General features: G+C 32.7%; 1 protein-coding gene across 3 annotated transcripts in view; it reads left to right on the forward strand.

Moving 5' to 3' along the window:
- Nucleotides 1–2,115: 2,115 nt before the first annotated feature.
- Nucleotides 2,116–18,789, forward strand: part of LOC143258647 (uncharacterized) — a 38,938-nt gene continuing 22,264 nt past the window's right edge. Inside the window, exon 1 of one of the 3 annotated variants that reach the window (XM_076517911.1) lies at nt 2,116–2,785. In XM_076517911.1, the coding sequence (XP_076374026.1) occupies nt 2,425–2,785 (361 nt within the window). In that variant the 5' untranslated portion in view covers nt 2,116–2,424. The remainder of the gene's footprint in view (nt 2,786–18,789) is intronic. The other 2 variants (XM_076517909.1, XM_076517910.1) reach the window with 2 other exon arrangements.

Raw genomic sequence — 18,789 nt, forward strand, 5'->3', positions numbered from 1 at the left:
TAAGCAGTGTAAGACTAGAAGGAAGGCATCTATTCATCATCAACCACCGACAATTCTTGGGCTACTCTTTTCGCCAACTCTTGGGCTACTCTTTTACCAACGAATAGTGGGATTGACCGTCACATTATAACGCCTCCACGAAAGAGCGAGCATGTTTGGGGTGACGGGGATTCGAACCCGCGACCCTCAGATTACGAGTCGAGTGTCTTAACTACCTGGCTATGCCGAGCCAAATATCCTATGTAAAGATCCAAATTTCAGTCAGTGGAGTATTCAGACGAATATAATGACCAATAAGGCGAGTTGACTTATTTTTAGATATGCTTGAATTTATTTAGGTCAGTAGTGCACATAAAGAATTAAAGTTTCTGGAAAAGTGAATAAAATTAGCTTTTACATTTGTGTTTCTCTTTCAGTCTAGAACAGAAATAAAATTTATCAATTAGTTTTTATATTTGTGTTTCACTTTTAGTCTAGAACAAAAATAATTCAGCCGTATAATGTGACGGTCAATCCCACTATTCGTTGGTAAAAGAGTAGCCCAAGACTTGGCAGTGGGTGGCGATGACTAGCTGCCTTCCCTCTAGTCTTACACTGCTAAATTAGGGACGGCTAGCACAGATAGCCCTCGAGTAGCTTTGTGCGAAATTCCAAAAAACAAACAAACAAAAATAATTTTTGTTTTGTTTCAGATTTGGTTTCTTACACCGATAAATAAGACTACTTACAAGAAAGATAGAATAACAGAAATGTCACATCTGAAACAGTCAAGGTTTTAAGATTCTGGAATTGTGGCAGAACGATACTTGAGATATTTGCATTGCTCCATGTCCATGACTTTGGAGTTAATTGCATGAGACAATTAAAATGCATTAAAACTTGAAAAATATGGCTTCTAAAAACATATCTCTGAAGAGGCTGTCATAGTATGATAAATGTTCACTTTTCAAGGTTTTTAACAGAAGGTGTCGGAAATATTTTTTTTTGCCAACAAATCGAAGATGTTTTTATTGAGCTCATTGAATGTTACCACATTTTAGCAGAGAATTGAATAACTTGGTTTGCACGAATATTATTAGATTCGAAAGTCTGGGGCTCACAAATCATAGAACACTCTTACTAACGCTCAATATAATTTTGCTTTGTCTGAAGTCTGTAATTATTTTTTGAGAATTTAGTTACATAGTGATCGTTGAAAAGGGACCTAGAGGCAGAAATGTGAAAAATCTGATTTTTGTGCAACTCTGAATGATTATGGCAGGAGTGTTCTGTTGTCAGCTGCAATCTGCTCATTATGATATGCTATCTTCTTTTGAAATGTTCACATGTATTAAACATCCGAGATTATAAAGTGATCCTGACAAATGTTTCTATTGTGTACAACTGAGTTTATTCAGGCTAAAGTGTTGCTCCATTATGCCATCCAAAACGTTCAAACCCTGTTTGTTTTCAGAGAAACAATATCAACGACTTGAAACGCCCCATCTATAAAGCAGTTCTTAATCATATGAAACACACATCTGTGGAACCCTCTAAAAGGGCTTAATTTAAAATGGTAGACAACCAAACTTCTGTTTGGTTCTGAATGAACGTTTGACACAAGCGAGGAAAATAAAGTTTCACCAGGCTTTTGGCAGAATAATGCCAGTAAGGTCTACAGTAGTGTAATTTTGTATTAGGACAGTGGTCACACAGACCTCATCTTTGTTGTTTCTTTGCTAGAAGGACAGGTAACTCACTCTATTATTAAACAGTGTTATGTGCTTTGTTTTCTTACATATATATTTCATTTTATATTTTATTGTTTAGTTTTCTCACACCAATTAATTAAGTTAGTCTGTAACATTCTTCTACTTAAAATTTGTACATGTTACATGCTAAAGCGTCAGTTCTCATTACACTTATAATACACGTGATGTTTTATTTCAGCTTCATTTCTTAGACCATTAAACCATTATATATTTTGTTTCAGATTATTTCAGCGCAAATCCATATTGCATTTTGAGTTTCAGCTTTTCCCATGAGTAACTCATATTATTATTTATTCTTAAGTTTACTACACCAAAAATAGTCTATATTTTAAATTCTAATTCTTTTCGTTGTTAATCCATGTTATAACTTTGGTAGTTAATTGTCATTAGCTCTGTATTCAAATATAGCACTACACGTACATACACATCAGAATCGCGGAGGGATACTGTTTAGATAGCTTAGTTAACTCAGCGCTAGACGGCGCTAATATCGCTTGGCAATTGGTCGTGCATGAGGTCGAGACCACTGAACTGCAAAGTTAGTGTGTGAGTTGAGGGAATTCTGGGTGCCACTCCGCCATCCCATGTAAACCACAAGCATCACTGCTCGCGCCACTCACAAGAGCACATCTCGCGACTGCTCCGCTGTGTCCTGGACAGTATTGGTAACTTCATGCACTTGCCCACAGATCTATTCGGCTCTTCGGCCGATACGCCCGATACTATGACGGACTTTCTTTTGCCAGGAGAGCGAGCTCTCCACGAGGCACTAAGCGAACACCCAGGCGAGTTAGTGCGGACAGCCAGCCCTAGTGTGCTGTGTTCTGCGCTTCCTTCACACTGGCGGTCCAACAAGACGCTTCCGGTGGCTTTCAAAGTAGTGGCACTGGCTGATGTAACCGACGGGACTGTGGTGACCCTTCGTGCAGGAAACGATGAGAACTTTTGTGCGGAACTTCGGAACTCTTCGGCAGTCATGAAAAACCACGTGGCCAAATTCAACGACCTGCGGTTTGTCGGCAGGAGCGGGCGAGGTGAGTGTACTAGCCTAATGTAACACAAAGGCAAAGAAGTAAGCCTAATAACGGCTCATCACTACCTTACCTGTGGTCAAAAGTTACTAAGAACAAACATGTATGTTAATCCAGAGAGAATTTACATTCTACAGAATAAATCATGAAACACTAGTTCACTGGTAGTATTATGTGAACGAACGTTCCATAGAAGTGCTGTTGTTAGCGTATTAAGTAATATACTTTTACGTAATCTGTCTTGACACCTAGAACCATGCATTTACGTGTAAATTCACCTGAACAAATCTTGTTTCATACGCTATCTAGGCCTTGGCGTTACATACGCCGTACCAGTATGTTTGTATCATATTAGTTTTAATGCTTGAAATACATGGGATAGTACTTTATTTCATTAGCAGTTGTGAACTTCTCAAGCGAGTACAGCACACAGAATAAAGCATTTTTCGCGACCAACATTTCATAATAATAAAGCTAGATCCATTTTCCCATGAATAGTTCTGTGGCTATGTTATAAACACTTTAATCGTCAATGCCTAAAAATACAGGATTAAACTTTTCACGAATAGTTGCAATACCTCTTTTGCCTTAGTATTATAAGGTATTGTTTATAGGTTCAGTGTTATAATATCTCGTAATATGGGAAGTATAACAATACAGCTGTATCGTAATGATTACATGATCTATGTTAAATAATAAATGTAATACATGCAGTTTTTAATACTAGGTAACTAATATTTTTTGTTGTTCTTTTCAAAATTAGATAATGTTTGCTTACAATTTTTCAAATATCATCACAACTTTAGTTAAATTTGGTGAAAAACTTTTTATAAGTTGTTTTATGCATGTTACTTTCTTTGGGTACGTCATATACCTTTGTGGAAACACTAATTACGAAATAAATGATATTTAAAACAAATATACCACGCACTTATGTCTCAAAACATTTGTCAATAAGAAATAATTCAGGTTTGTAAAATATGATTAAAACTTTGATTATTTTCAACAATGTTTTAGTCAAGTTTAAGAAACACGAAACGTATTTGCTAGTCGTATTTTTGTAGCGAAACTATTTCAGTGTAATGTTTTCTTTTAGGTTTCATTTCACGCTTTTGTTGTGAGATGTGCAAACGCATAGCTTTTTTAGGAGCTCATGATACTAAACCTATGATTTCTTGAAGTTTTACAACATATTACTTCAATCCATCATATATAAACAAATCATTGTATTCCACTGGGTTCATTATAGTTCAAACTAAGCAGGACAGTCAAGTTATCAAGACACAAACAAGATGTAAGTATGCTTAAAAAGCATGTATAGATTGACAGCAGTAGAGAACTGATGCTGATATTTCAGTTTGAGATTTATTTTCTGTACTAACAATGTCTCATGAGTTACCAGTAGAAGTTTAGTACACGGTTCAAAATCTGTATGATAATATTTTATGTGAAATCATAGTTATATGTGAATATGAATAATGTCCATCCACGTACATGCTGTTAACATGCTCGGAGTTTTGTATTCAGTTTGATGTAACAATCCTATCGAAAGGAAAAGCTTGTCATTCGAGTTATGAGTGGAGGCGGAAGATCAAAGGTCTTTCTTGGCTTCATCTATGTTCACAACTAAGAAAAAGCAAACATGGTATTTCCATCTGATAAACGAATAATGTCTGACATTTCGTTCTTAAACCTTATATAGGGCAAAATTGGGAAAATAAAGGTAAATGATCAGTTGCACAAAGTTTAATATATGTATAAGTCAAGTTTGATAAATAACATTTAACTAAAAAATCTCAAACCGACGACCCATTCACTTTTACAGTTTGATTACTTAATATGCAAGAGAATTTGGTTGACAGAAGAGTAGGTGTAGCTATTTAATAAAGACTAAAACTAGTTCTCATTGTGAACTTGCCAGATACGTAGGTTATACAAGATAAAGTAGTCAAGGAGGTAGTAATGATGAACAAGATGAAAGAAGCAATAACAAAGTACAAGATCCAACAAAGACGAGTAAGTAACAAGAAAAAATACTGAAAGAAAGGGTAAAAATATAGCAAGATTCGAAAGTTAAATAGAATGGTAACAATGTATCTAGTTAAAAGCTGAAATAGTATCAAAAGATAAAAAAGACAATCCAGTAAGGTATCAGAAGAAAAAAGCAGCGATAATTATGTGAGAAGAATCTATAATAACGTTATAAAACTCGAAAACTGAACGAAATGGTGGTAATGCCTCCAGATAAAAAGAGCGAAACAAGGCTGTATGGAAGTAATGTAAAAAGGTTAATAGTGGGTGCTATATCATGAGAAACTGAGTAAAAATACTATAAAATTAACACTAAATGAAAGTAATAAGTGGTTGTGATGGAACAAACTATGTACTGAAAGGAATATAAAGTACTAGGACATAAAAAAGTGTAAGAAAGGTGGTATTATACAGCAAGATACATAATTAAAGAAAAGTTGTAATGGTATTTCAAGAATACAAAAAAGGGATATGAAAAACTGGTATTAAGTTTCAAATAAAGAGATATTAAAAAGAAATGACAACAAGAAATCAGTTACAGATGTAAAATAATTAAAATAAATCATATAAAGTGGTAACAAAGATTTCAGAAGATACGTTAGCGATACGATTTTCAAATTGTAAAATTGTTTGCTCTAAGATACACGGTGATCAGACAATTAATAATCAACCATATCTATTTTATCGTTGCTATACCTTTATTATGAGATTTTTAAATATATTGATTTTCCTTAATTCTGAGTCTTGAATTTAATTTTTTCATTTTAGAAACTTCAAGTAATGTAGAAAAAATAATGTTTTTCATATTAATCTTAATATGATAGAAATGAATAGGAACCCCATAACTCGAGAGCTTTCGAAAGGTGGACCTTTCTTCTTCAAATCTGTCGCTGAAGAAGAAAGATTCACCTTTCGAAAGCGCCAGGATCGTACGGTTTTTAATCATTTCTATCAAGACTTCTTGAACCTACGTGTTTTTCTAACATCATGATTGATAATTTGATAATTATGAAAGACTATTTGAAAAGTCATATACGTTGACACGTATTAGAAAATATTTTAAAACTTTGTTTCTTAATATCAATTTTAAGATGTAAACATAGAAAATAAGCAGCTTTTATGCTACAAAAATAGATTTATAGTTTTCTTGCTGAGCTATTTGGGCTGTAGTCTCTTTGGTAAGTTTATAATACTATAAATCGGAACTTTACCCAGAGTGGACATAGATAGCTCAGATAACCTACTATGTAGATTTGTACTTAAAAACAAACCAAATTTCGTAGAATACCCGAAATATTTACAATATTATTATTTCACATTTTCTTTAGGTTGAATCGTGTTTCTCGTAAATATACTCAATTACGAAAATCGTAATATACCGAGTTTCGATAATGTTGGTGGATACAGCCAGATCGTCCATTGCGTATCTTTGTACTAAACAACAAAACAGAATAACAAATGTAGACTTAGAATGAATTATGGAGTATTAGAGAAAGTTCTCTTAGCTATCTATAGTTAATTGCTATTAATGTGATAGTAGTCTTTTAGCTCTCGTTCCTCCGCTGGTACAGCGGTAACTCTAAGGATTTGCAACGCTAAAATCAAGGGTTTGATCCCCCTCGGTGGAGTCAACAGATAGCCTAATGTGGCTTTGCTATGAGCAAAACACACACCTTCAGCTTATATATCAGAAAAATTCTTTATGTTTTTGAAACGAGTGAAAGAAAGAGTTAATAATGAAACAATTCAGATACTGTTTGTATGTGTAAGTTGAAATTTTGATTCATTTCTTACATACAAATTTGTTTTCTTTTTAACACTCCTACGAAAAGTGGGGCCTAATAGGCCCCAGAGCAACTGGAAAGGTTATTAATATTAGGCTAATAATTTTGTATTTAAATGAAATTGCCATTTCATTTAATGAAATGAAATCAATGGGGCCTATTAGGCCCCACTTTTCGTAGGAGTGTTAATAGCCTTTCTTTCATATTCATCACTATCGTATATATACATATAACAAAATATTTGTACTGAATATTTTGTCCCACAATGCCTCGTTATAATTTCATGTAAAACATGTTAAAAACATGCAAGCTGATATGTTTGGTCAAAACTTTCTTAGCATAAATACCAGAGGTAACATAATTATAACCACATATGAGAGGCATATATAATTTCCTTTATAGTTTATATACTGTTCTACTCAAACTATCTGGGCATCTCTTAAGCATGTGACACGGTTCACTCAATTGTCTTCCAAGTATAATTCACTGATAATTAATACAGAGAATTAAACGGTCAGGTAGGTAAGTAGTTTCGTAAAGAATACTAAAGCGATGAAACTACGTGAACTTCAGAAAGGGAAAATTATAAACTGCTGGAAGTACAAATAAAACTAGTTGCTATACTTAGCCATATGTATGAAACTAGTCTATACTTAATCATGTATATACGTCTTATTATACACAAGACTATCCAACTGTATCTTTAATAGGTATTTGACAACATAATGTTTATAAAATGTTCATTTTCAATAGAAATGCTGTCAGACGTTCACTTTATACTATTGTAAAAAAATTAAAAAGTTACTTATCGTTATGAAATGTGATCGCATGTGAACATGCAACATTTATGAAGTCTATATAATATGATCTATATAAAAATATTGGTACTTTGGAAAAGTTGTGATCAGCAAACCGTATCGGTAGTTTCAGTAGTTGCTGTACATTGTTTTACTCAGTAGAAAGCTCATAAACAGTGGTATGTTGATGACTGGTCGCAAATTTATTGAGCTAGTCAAAGCCTATTCAACCAGCTTTGGATTTATGACCAAATGTAGGTCTTGAAGCAGCAGACCAAGAACTTGGACATGATTATATTGTGACAATTGTGAAGAATTAAAATGGTGGTGGAATAAAGTAGATTGTATTCTTCACATTGGACTTTGGCACTAACTGTGAAATTACTATTGATATTAAGAGATAACAAAAGAACATGATTTTGGGGTAATGGTAATAAATTTTGTTCAGCAGGTTAATTCTTTGTGTTAGAAGGATAAAACTGTCCGCCTGATACGGCTCGTTCATGCCTGGTCTTGAACTTAAATTTGAACATAACATTTTTTGGAACCATATGAAATGATTCATTTGAAAGGTCAAATTACAACGTTTCATTCTTCATATACCAGGCGTATTTTTTAAATGGTAATGAAAATAAACACTTTTATGAGACTAGATTAGAGCATGCGCTATAGAATGATAATGGTTTTCAAAAAGTGTGAAAATACAACAAGTGGGCATTGATCACTGTAACACTTTTCCCTACGATAACTTTATTTCGGAAATTATTTGCCAAAAATAGTATATTATTTATTTATTGTATGTGTAAGTATTTGGAACACTTTAAGATATTGAAATATGCTAAACTTTAGTAATAACCTGTACAACTTCATAAATCAACAACATTATTCTAAGAAAAAGTTTTGTTTTTTCTTTTGGTTTCATGTGTGCATTTGATCATTATCAAAGCTGAATGCTATTCTTTGATAGTTTGTTTAGACAGAGTTTCATTAAATCTGAAGGTTATTTTAAAGATACTAACATCAAATAAAGTAATAAAACAAACATTCAAACTAAAAAAATTCACATTTAAAACCAAAATTTAATATCATTTGAAGTCCACTGATCTAGTTATACTAATAATGAAAACTGAAGAACATAATAAAAGTATTACTTGCTGGGTTCGTTTGCAATTAAGCACAGAGCTACACAATAATATATCTATACTCTGCCAACCACGAGCATCAAAACCTGGTTTCTAGGGTTGTAAGTCCACAGACATGCCACTGGGAGACAAGAAAGTGTAAGGAAACTACAGAATACAACCTTACATATATAGATCAGTAGAATAATCAAGACAGACTGGTAGCACACCAATAGCATCTTTCAATACCAGTGATACTAACTAGAAGTGACTAAAATCGATATGTCATCAGCCCACTCTCTTTAAACATTTTTTTTTAAAAGAATATCTAAAATTAGTTAATGGTTCAAAAAATGGCTTCACAACTCGTGCCTGCGTATGTGACTCTATGTTTCTAAGCTTATAGATAGTTTTATACACGACAATTCTATTTCATTCATCCACTTATGTATTTCGGTTGTCGTGTTGTTTTTATTTTGTTTTTGTTTTTCCTGAGAGAGAAGAAAAATTAAAAAACCACTTCTTTCAAAGGCTGTTTAAATCGTTGACTTAGTACACCGTATGAAGCGCAGAAAATATTGGCTGATTCTTACCCATGATTGATTTCTCCAATAGTGATCGCTGGTAGTCTCGAGGTAAATTCGGATACATTTTTATCATTACTGGTATTTCTATAAAACTTTCATATTAACATTCATACTCAGGATAAACTATCACACATTTCATGATTTATTAAACTAAGCACATTTGTACTACATACAATTTGACGGAAAGCATTATAAAGTTTTTATTAGTCTATTCATATATATAAATATGATTAAAACTATCAATAAACTCTTTCGCATATTTTCAGAATGTGAACATAAACATATGCATTTATGTTTATTATTAACACAAGTTTACCACCACCTACCCAGGCATGTTAGAGCACTCGACTGGTAATCTGAGGATATCGGGTTCGAATCTCAGTCACACTAAATATGTTCATCTTTTCAGACATGGGAGCATCATAATGTGACGGTCAATCTCACTATTCGTTGCTAAAAGAGTAGCGCAAGAGTTGGCGGTGGGTGGTGATGACTAGTTGTTTTCCCTCTAGTTTTACACTGCTAAATTAGGGACGGCTAGCACAGATAGCCCTCGAGTAGCTTTGCGCGAAATTCAAATCAAACCCACCAGTCTGGGTTAAACTCCTCACACACTTGTGGATTGTTAAAGTGATAACGTTTTCTGTGCCATATATACCTAAAATATCTTTCAAATTTGTAATTGTTTTATGTATAATGTTTATTTCTTTGTGAAAATGTTTGTTGTTTTGTTTTTTAATTTCGCGCAAAGCTACACTAGGGCTATCTGCGCTAGCCATTCAGCAGTGTAAGACTAGAGGAAAGGCAGCTAGTCATCACCACCCACTGCCAACTCTTGAGCTATTCTTTTATCAACGAATAGTGGGATTGACCGTCACATTATAACGCCCCGACGGCTGAAAGGGCAAGCATGTTTGGTGTGACGAGGATTCGAACCCGTGTCTCTCGGATTACGAGTCGAGTGCCCTAAACACCTGGCCATGCCGGGCCCTGTGTGAAATAATAGAATAATTGATTTATTCTTAATAACGATGATTTTTTTTTAATATTTGAGAATATCAAGTCTCTAGTTTTTAATATTTTAATGTGGTCAGTTAAAAAGATCTTTGTGTAAGCCTCGAAACTGAGGTATAAATATATAGTTTACTGCGTGTAGTAACATTAACTTGTGTCATTCCGGTTTGAAACTAAGTTAACGACAGCGCTTAATGTGTATATTATATTGTTAAGATAATTAAAATAGTCGAAACTATTTTGTCTTTAAGACAGTTTCGAACGACTATTTGTTTGTTTTTTTCAGCAAAGCCACATCTTGCTATCTGCTAGTTCACCGAGGGGAATCGAATCCCTTATTTTAGTGTTGTAAATCTATTGACTTACCGCTGTATCAGCGGGGTACAGAAAGAGCGATATGAAACAATATATCATGTTATTGATTTTAAGCTTTACTTTCATCTGTTGTTTCTCTCATTAGATGATACAACAAACAATGAATGATTATTCGAATTTTTCTTTGAATCTATTTGCCTTGAGCATCTGACTGTAAATAATATTATGTCTTAACATCAAATTTTACTCAGTAAAACTTGTCTAAGGCAGAATCGCACGGGATCGAATAAAATTTCCGGCTTAGACAGAGTGAATATGCATTTCCTTAATTATATTATAATTTTTGAGCGGAACGTTATACTTGCTTTACTCAAGGTAAGTAAGACATTTGTGAATAAAGTTATTATACTGTTCATGCTATAATTATTAGAATAAGAACAAAACTAGACATTCAAAACATACGTAAGTACACAAAGTCTTAATCAACTGTTTCGTTTTTTTTAATGGGCTTTTTCATGGGGTTAAAAGAGAACGCCTATTCTACGGCCTTTTCATGAAGTTCATTTCCCCCCTTCATTTTTGCATACAATTTGATAGCGTTAATATAACTTAACACTTGCGATGAAGTAGGAATTTCTATTTCCTCACTATCTTTCTATTTTGTTCATCTTCTGAATCTCTCACACTGTTACCATTTAGCGATTCTATTATAGATTTTAAATTAGTTTCATGAGTTTCTGTTAAAACATTCTTGTCAACATTCACAAAACTTTCCACGTTCACAGAATCATCTGTATCAATCTTCTCAATCAGAGTTTGGATTTCACTGGAATCGTCATAACAAACAACTTCTCCACAATCTCCGCCATTATCAAGAATAAATCCACAGTTTCGAAAGCACTTTATTACGCATTTGATTGAATTACTTAAAAATGCAATTGCATCTAACATGCCAGTTTTCATAGTCATTTTAGATGCTCTCTTACATGTCGTCCATGTTTGCAATAATATGCTGAAGCATCAATTTTCTGTATTTCAATTTTATACACTGTATAACTAATTCCTTTATCTAGTGGCTGTAGAACTGATGTTGTACATGGAGGTAGAAAGACTAAACGAACATTTGAAACTTGAACTTTTGGGTGACAAGTTGCATTATCTAGGAATAGTAAAATGTTCCTATTTTCTTGTTCCATTCTTTTGTTAAATTTGTTCAAAAATTCGTGGAATATAACACTTGTCATCCACGCTTTATTATTCGCTTTCCATTCCATAGGAAGTTGATTTTTTCTTAAATTTTTGAAACAGCACGGATTTTCATTTTTACCTATTACCCATGGTTTCTCTAGTTTTCTATCAGTAAATGCGACCAAAAGCACAGTCAGTCTTTTTTTCGAATAGCGACCTCCGGAATAATGATAGCAGAAAAAAGAACAGAATATATTTAACCAATACTTACTGTAACAAAATGTCCGATAATTTATTAATATTTAAAGAAATTATTAATTAAATAAGAAATTAATACTTAATAAAAAAAAACATTTATCCGCCTTGCTCAGGTTCTAATCCTACTTGCTGATAGATGAGGTAAGTGAAAATAGTTTTCCGTCCGCGTTACAGAGGTTCCGTTATATGGAGGGCCTTTTATAAGAGAAATCTTAAGATAATACTGCAAAATTTTGATATTTTCGGCTTGTACAGGTTTTACTGTATAAATAACGTACCATGACAAACAACTTCAATTTGATGAATCATATGTTAATAAAAATTAATTACTTTCAACACACTGTAATAATTAAGATAAACGTTTATTCCGAGAAAAAAGAAGAAGTTGTGTGGTCCACTATTATTTATATGAAGTGAGTGGCATTTTCAATCTGTAACCTCGGACGATACAAATTCCCAAAGGATAAAAGGGCCCATCCACTGCCAAGTGACACAGTGTCATTTCTAGAGATTTCTAACGCTGAAAACTGGATTTTCATAGCGGTAGTGGACTGAGTGTAACTTTGTGCTTAAGTTCTAACAAACAAGACAAGATATTTAAACTTTGATAAATAAATAAATAAATAAATAAATAAAACTAGAAATGAACCTAACAAAAAATCCCATCTAAAAAATTTACAACTGTGGGGTGTGAAAATGGTTTTGAAAAATCTAAAGATTCGTAGTTTTCACCCCTTATAAAATTATGTCATTATTTTTAATAAACATTGACCAATGTTATTAGCATAATATTTTGATGCATACCAATCTATCCGTTTAGCATTTTGTACAGGAAAATCGGAATCTGCGTAATTAAGAAGTGTTGTTTTAATATTTGTTAACATTTATATACATTTATAATTTGGTACATTTGTGCTTTACTGATTCACATCTAGATAATGTACAGGTAGTACTTGGTTAACAGCTGTTTAGGATATCACCAATGTAGTTGAACTTTTAGTTATAGACCTATTTATTCAATCTGTTATTATCATTCATTAAATATACCACCAAGGTATGCGAATATTTCGTTTTCTACTACCATAAAGCTTTCACGTTGTTTTTTTTTTTCGTGTTCGAAATTTCAAACTATTTCATCCCAATAAAATATCTTTTGATATTTGTGCATATTTTTGACTTTGTTTATTTACATTACATTTCATTTGAGCGTTGATCTGTGGTAAAACACAACAATGAGGTTATTATAATTTTTTTTACCAAGTGCTCAACAGATGGCAGCAATTTCATTCTAATTATTTAATTTTTTTTCTCCTAAAATTTGTTTTTCAGAAGTTCTTATAATTTTCTTTGCATAGCGTAACTAAACAATGTTTCTTTATTGAAATATTTTCTTGAAAGGGTTTTACGAAGTTAACAAATTTAATGATAAGGAAACAAAATTTAATTTTATTTCATTTCCGAGTGGATGTAAATGTATAACATTCACCGAATTGAAAATAAATTAGTCTGTCTAATTGTATAACAGTCTGAATGAGCTATTACATCCTTAGATTAATAAATAAGGTGTCCTTTCTTTAGATTTCCCAGAATTCTTATGCATAATATGAATGGATCAAGAAATAAATGGACCCCCTTTTATATTTTGTGGAAAGTTTACTACTAGTAAGGAAAATGGAAATTATGTTTTAGCTTTTCTACCTCTTATATATCTTAACTCTTGTAATATCCTTTAAAGTTTTTATTCACCCTTTCCCTATAGTTTACTTACGTAAAGATGATCATGATTCTACCACAATTGAGAAGCTGGCGAGATAGATTGTTTAGAACTGTCATATTATACATCTACTTAATTTAGTACTTAAAATGCTTTCTTGTAGTTTCTTATATATCAGAGGAGTTAAAATACGTTCGAAAAAATATTCTTCACCACTTATAGCTTAACAAAGAGAAAGGTATATTTTATCATGCCTTCCTTTTTATAGTGAGTGTATACTCAAATTTAATGTAACGTTACATCATTTTTATGTAATATCGTCGTTGGTTTAACTCCCAATAAGGACAAACGTATTAGTTTGAGTCTTTTATATGTCTGACTATGCAGGTAGATATCAGTTGTTTTTAGTACAAACACATGTTCTGTAATAGCATCTTAAACTACCGTGTTTAGCAATACAATAAACAAATATAGAATTTAAAACTCAGCACATTTTTGAAGTGTTTAATAACAATACAGGTCACGAGTAGTATAAGTAAGTTTTCCAATTTGTTAACAATAAAACATTTTAAATAAGATTCCGAGAAATTTGAGCATTGAGAGTTAGACGTACCAAATTACTCACAAAGAAAACCGTTATTATCTATCTATGAAAAAAACATATAACGATTAATACATGGTATCTTATCTTGAATAATATAGAATGAATATACGCTTTTTCCCACTCTGTAGTACCTGTCCTCGTATTGTGTTGCTATGCGTACATGTACAACCCATAGATAATGCTACTATACATATGGTAGCAACCACATGCCACCAGTCAACAACTACCTAAGTACAGCTTCCCAACCTGTGTTATGTACGATATGAATATAGTGGTGCCTGGAATGGTCGTGATTCGCATCCTAAAATATAATGCTAAGCCGATTTAGTTAGACTTGTGAAGATAAGACGTAACGGAAATCCACTGTAGCATACAGTCTTCCATGAACTTAAGAGCTTTAACAACATGTTTGTAGTTTACAGACTTGCTACTTACCTTGTTACGTCAACACTATGCATACAGTTGTTGCTTTGTATATAAGATGTTTTCATTTTCAATCCGTTTTTACCACGACATAAAGTAAGACATTTCTGGATATATGTAAAATATTACGCTATAAACATATTTGTAAGCATTCACTTAACAAATTTTCAGGAAAAGATATATAGAGAGAATGAAAGATCGAATGACTCCTATAGATAGAGAGGTTAGCTAGAAAACCACAATTATATCAATAAACTAACGTTTGTTGAGTAGAATGATATATAGATATGTAAAAACAACAACATCCAAAGAATGAGTTAACCTGGCTGGAAGTAACATGAGTGTAAATGACTTTTTAAGAACGTGTAATAAGATCCTTCTTAGATATTAGCTTGAAAATGCTGAGTTAATTCAATGAAACAATTTGTACATTTCTTTGTGTATTTCAAAGAAATCTCACATTATAAGCCATTTAACCCTAAAGTTACTAGTTGGGTTCCACATGCACCAAACTGCCTTTTAAACACTTTTTCTTTTCGTAAGTAATTTATATGAAACAAGTTACTCGTGGGTTCAAGATTTTATTGGTTGCAGGTTTAATAAAAATATTATCAATACTACAGTTAGTACCACTCATTACTTCTGGGCCTATATGTTTACATAGAAAATGAATAATTTCATTCTCAGTTTTAGTCAGTTTATTAAACTAAATGCTGTACAAGCGACAAAATTAATCAACATAATACACTGACCACATAGGCGGATAATGGTGTGTAAATAAGTCAGTAACTTGAAGCTTAGCACGATTTATATCGTAGATTACTTGGTTAGATAGACAGACATGTAGGAATGATTCTGGTGTTAAAAAACTTTGAAAATTTTATGATGTAAAATTCAACATCTTGTCTTTTGTCACAGTCTTCACAATGTATGATTTATGTATTATAGTGTGTATTGTCTGTATGCAGTTTATATAATATATATTGCAGCATAGATAATTTATTTCTATTGGCTACCAATGGGTCAGCGCAGATATTTATGGAACTTACAACGATAAAATATGGGGTTCAATTCTTAATGGTGAACAGAATGCAAATAACCTATTGTGTGTAGCTTAGCAATGAAACACAAAAACAATATTACATACATCGCATAATGTTCAATGCAATTTATCTTGATATTTTTTTAATATAATATTGGTTACAGTTATATATAATATATTTCGACAACTTGTGCTGACATTTTCACGGTTTTTTTCTCTTACGTTTTATAATGAGTGATTTTTTAATATATTATTCTGATTAAAAAGCAAATGTTGCTTTTGGGCATATTTAGTACAACTTTTTCTCACAGCTGTCGCACAGAATAATAAATCCCAGACATTTAAACATCATAAGGCCCAGACGTCCGGGAACTTCCCTTTCTTTTCTGTTTTTGGGCCTGGTATAACTCATTGATTAGCGTATTGGGTTGAAAATGAGAGAGTTCGAAATATGAACTCACTGAACTACAGTTATTCTCTTTAAAGAATTGGATAAAGACTTTGTGGCGGTGAGTGCTGCTACCTGGTTACCTTTCATCTGATCAACTGTTCGAAATTAGACTAGAGATCACATACACACGAGTTCCATTTATCTGTTTTGTTGTTGTTGAATTAAAGTTCAGAAGCTCGATATCAATATTATTTCCAACACATAGATTACCAAAAAGTTAAAACAGTATTAAGCGATGATCGTCTCCCGCTGGTACAGTGACAATTCTACGGATTTACAACGGTAAAATCAGTGGGTCTATTCCCCTCGCTGGACTCAGCAGATAGTCCGCTGTGGTATTGCTATAAGGAAAACATACACATTAAGCAATTATTACTATTTTACTTTTATAATATTAAGGACTTGGAGATTTACTTCTCTTTTGCAAATTCATAATAACAATAATTAAAAAAAAGCCTTCGCTGTCAAATTATGTACGTGTTATGTAGTGGCATTTCTACCATTTCTTTTCACTATAGATAAAGAAACAAATGGATGCGCCAGTGTCTAACAAAGGATAAAAGATGGCTATTGTTTGCGCAATCATTCAATGTTTCTTTTTATCAGGGGTATACGAATTTATATTAACACAATATGTGATTTAAATATTAACTTTTTTTAGTAGTTAAATGCAGCAGGGTATTTTAATGTCGTCTTTATTAATAGGGTTTGGTTTGTTTTGAATTTCTCGCAATTCTACCCGAGGGCTATCTACGCTAGCCGTCCATAATTTAACAGTGTAAGACTAGAGGGAAGGTATTTAGTTTTCACCACTCACCGCCAACTCTTGGGATACTCTTTTACCAACGAAAAGTGAGATTGACCGTTAGATTATAACGCCCCCATGGCTGAAAGGGCGATCATGTTTGGTGTGACGGGGATTTGAACCCGCGACCCTCGGCTTACGAGTCGAGTGTCTTATCCACCTGGCCATGTTGGGCCTATGAATAGGGAACCAGCCTAAAGTCCACTGTACTCTCAGTTGTTTACTATTTCGTTTATAAAAAGCCAAGTTTAAACCGTTTTATATTATTTGTCATTTTGAAACGTTTGTTATTACGGGAGGTTAATTTAACACCTCCTTTAGAATGAAACCAGGTTTAAGCTCTTTTATAATGTGACGCTCAATCCTGGTACTTGGTGGTAAAAGAGTAGACCAAGAGTGGGTAGTGGATGGTGATGACTAGTTGCCTTCCCTCTAGTCTTTTCATTGTTAAATTAGGGACTGCCAACGCAAATAGTCCTTGTGTAACTGTTCGCGAAATTGAAAACAAACAATTAAAGATACAATATATTATACCATATATATATAGATACATATATAACTCATAAATTATGTAAAAAAGTATATTGTTTTTTCTTTTATTTGCATATTACATCTAGAAAGAATGTTATTCTTTAGCTATTTACGTAAATTGTGCATGTTACATTGAAATGATTTTTGGAGACTCATCATGTCGATACAGTCCATATTGCCACGTCCATTCATACTTTATTTGAAGACTTTACATATTAAAAATAGTCCTGAAACGTAATTTTCAGTGCAAAATACTTTGATGTAAGGCTGTAATGCGAAACGATATCCCTATTTTCTTTTGTTTTCCCATTTCAACAAAGTGATCTCACAGAAATCCAGTAAAGACGCGTTCGGTGACTTAACCAGTATGTTTTTGTTACATTCTTGAGTTGCACGAGACGTTTAACTGTTTAATGAATATATTGTGAAAATTAACTTGTGAACACGTGACTTGTATCATTTTTACTTACGCAGATCTTTGATTATTTTGTTGCTTATTGTTATTTGAGGCACATGGATGATTTTAGCCACTGATCTTTGTTACTCTCACATGTTAAAAACTACTTACTTTGTTTACCACTACTAGGTTATCACTTGTTGTAGGTTTCTTTTTACATAGTCCTGGTATCTTACGTTGATCCATATTCCTATATTTTCCAGTGCTACTAAATACAAGTATATATTATTTTCGAAATTTCTACATTCATCTCTAAAATATTCTGTACATTTTGCTGTTGTTACAAGTATTCACAAACTCGGAATAAATATAAAGTAGAATGAAGCAGGTTTTTTTTTTTTCAGTTTGTTGTTGTGTAACAGCCAGTTTATTTGTTTGCTAAGCTACTTACTTTATTAATAGCTCAGTCTGTTATGTGACATTTGATTGGTTTAAAACAGACAAATAAAAATGATTTATATATTATAAAGTGTAGTGAGAAGGAGAAGAAATAAATTAAACTTACAAACAACAGTATATCCATTTTTCTGAAATTTAAATTCAGCCTGTGAGTATCTTGTATCTAAACCACACGTTATTATTTTTTTAAGACCTAATATTCTTGATCTTTTCACATGGAACAATGTGTTAATACACAAATTCATAACTTCGTGTTGTTATACAAAGAAAACTATATCATGATTATGAATTAAGTATCGCTGCGACTGATGCATATTTCTTCCTGTTTTGATAAACCAGCACGATTCAACTGTTTTATAAACAGATCTTCGTTGCAGTTAAACACTTATATCGTCAATTTCTCATCACACATGCAGAATAATAAAAGTGTTGTGTCTGAAAGGTTGTAGTATCTCTTTACTGAAAATACGAGTTTGGTTATATCAA

This window comes from Tachypleus tridentatus, chromosome 8 (genome assembly GCF_004210375.1).
Source record: "Tachypleus tridentatus isolate NWPU-2018 chromosome 8, ASM421037v1, whole genome shotgun sequence".
Classification (NCBI taxonomy): Eukaryota; Metazoa; Arthropoda; class Merostomata; order Xiphosura; family Limulidae; genus Tachypleus; species Tachypleus tridentatus.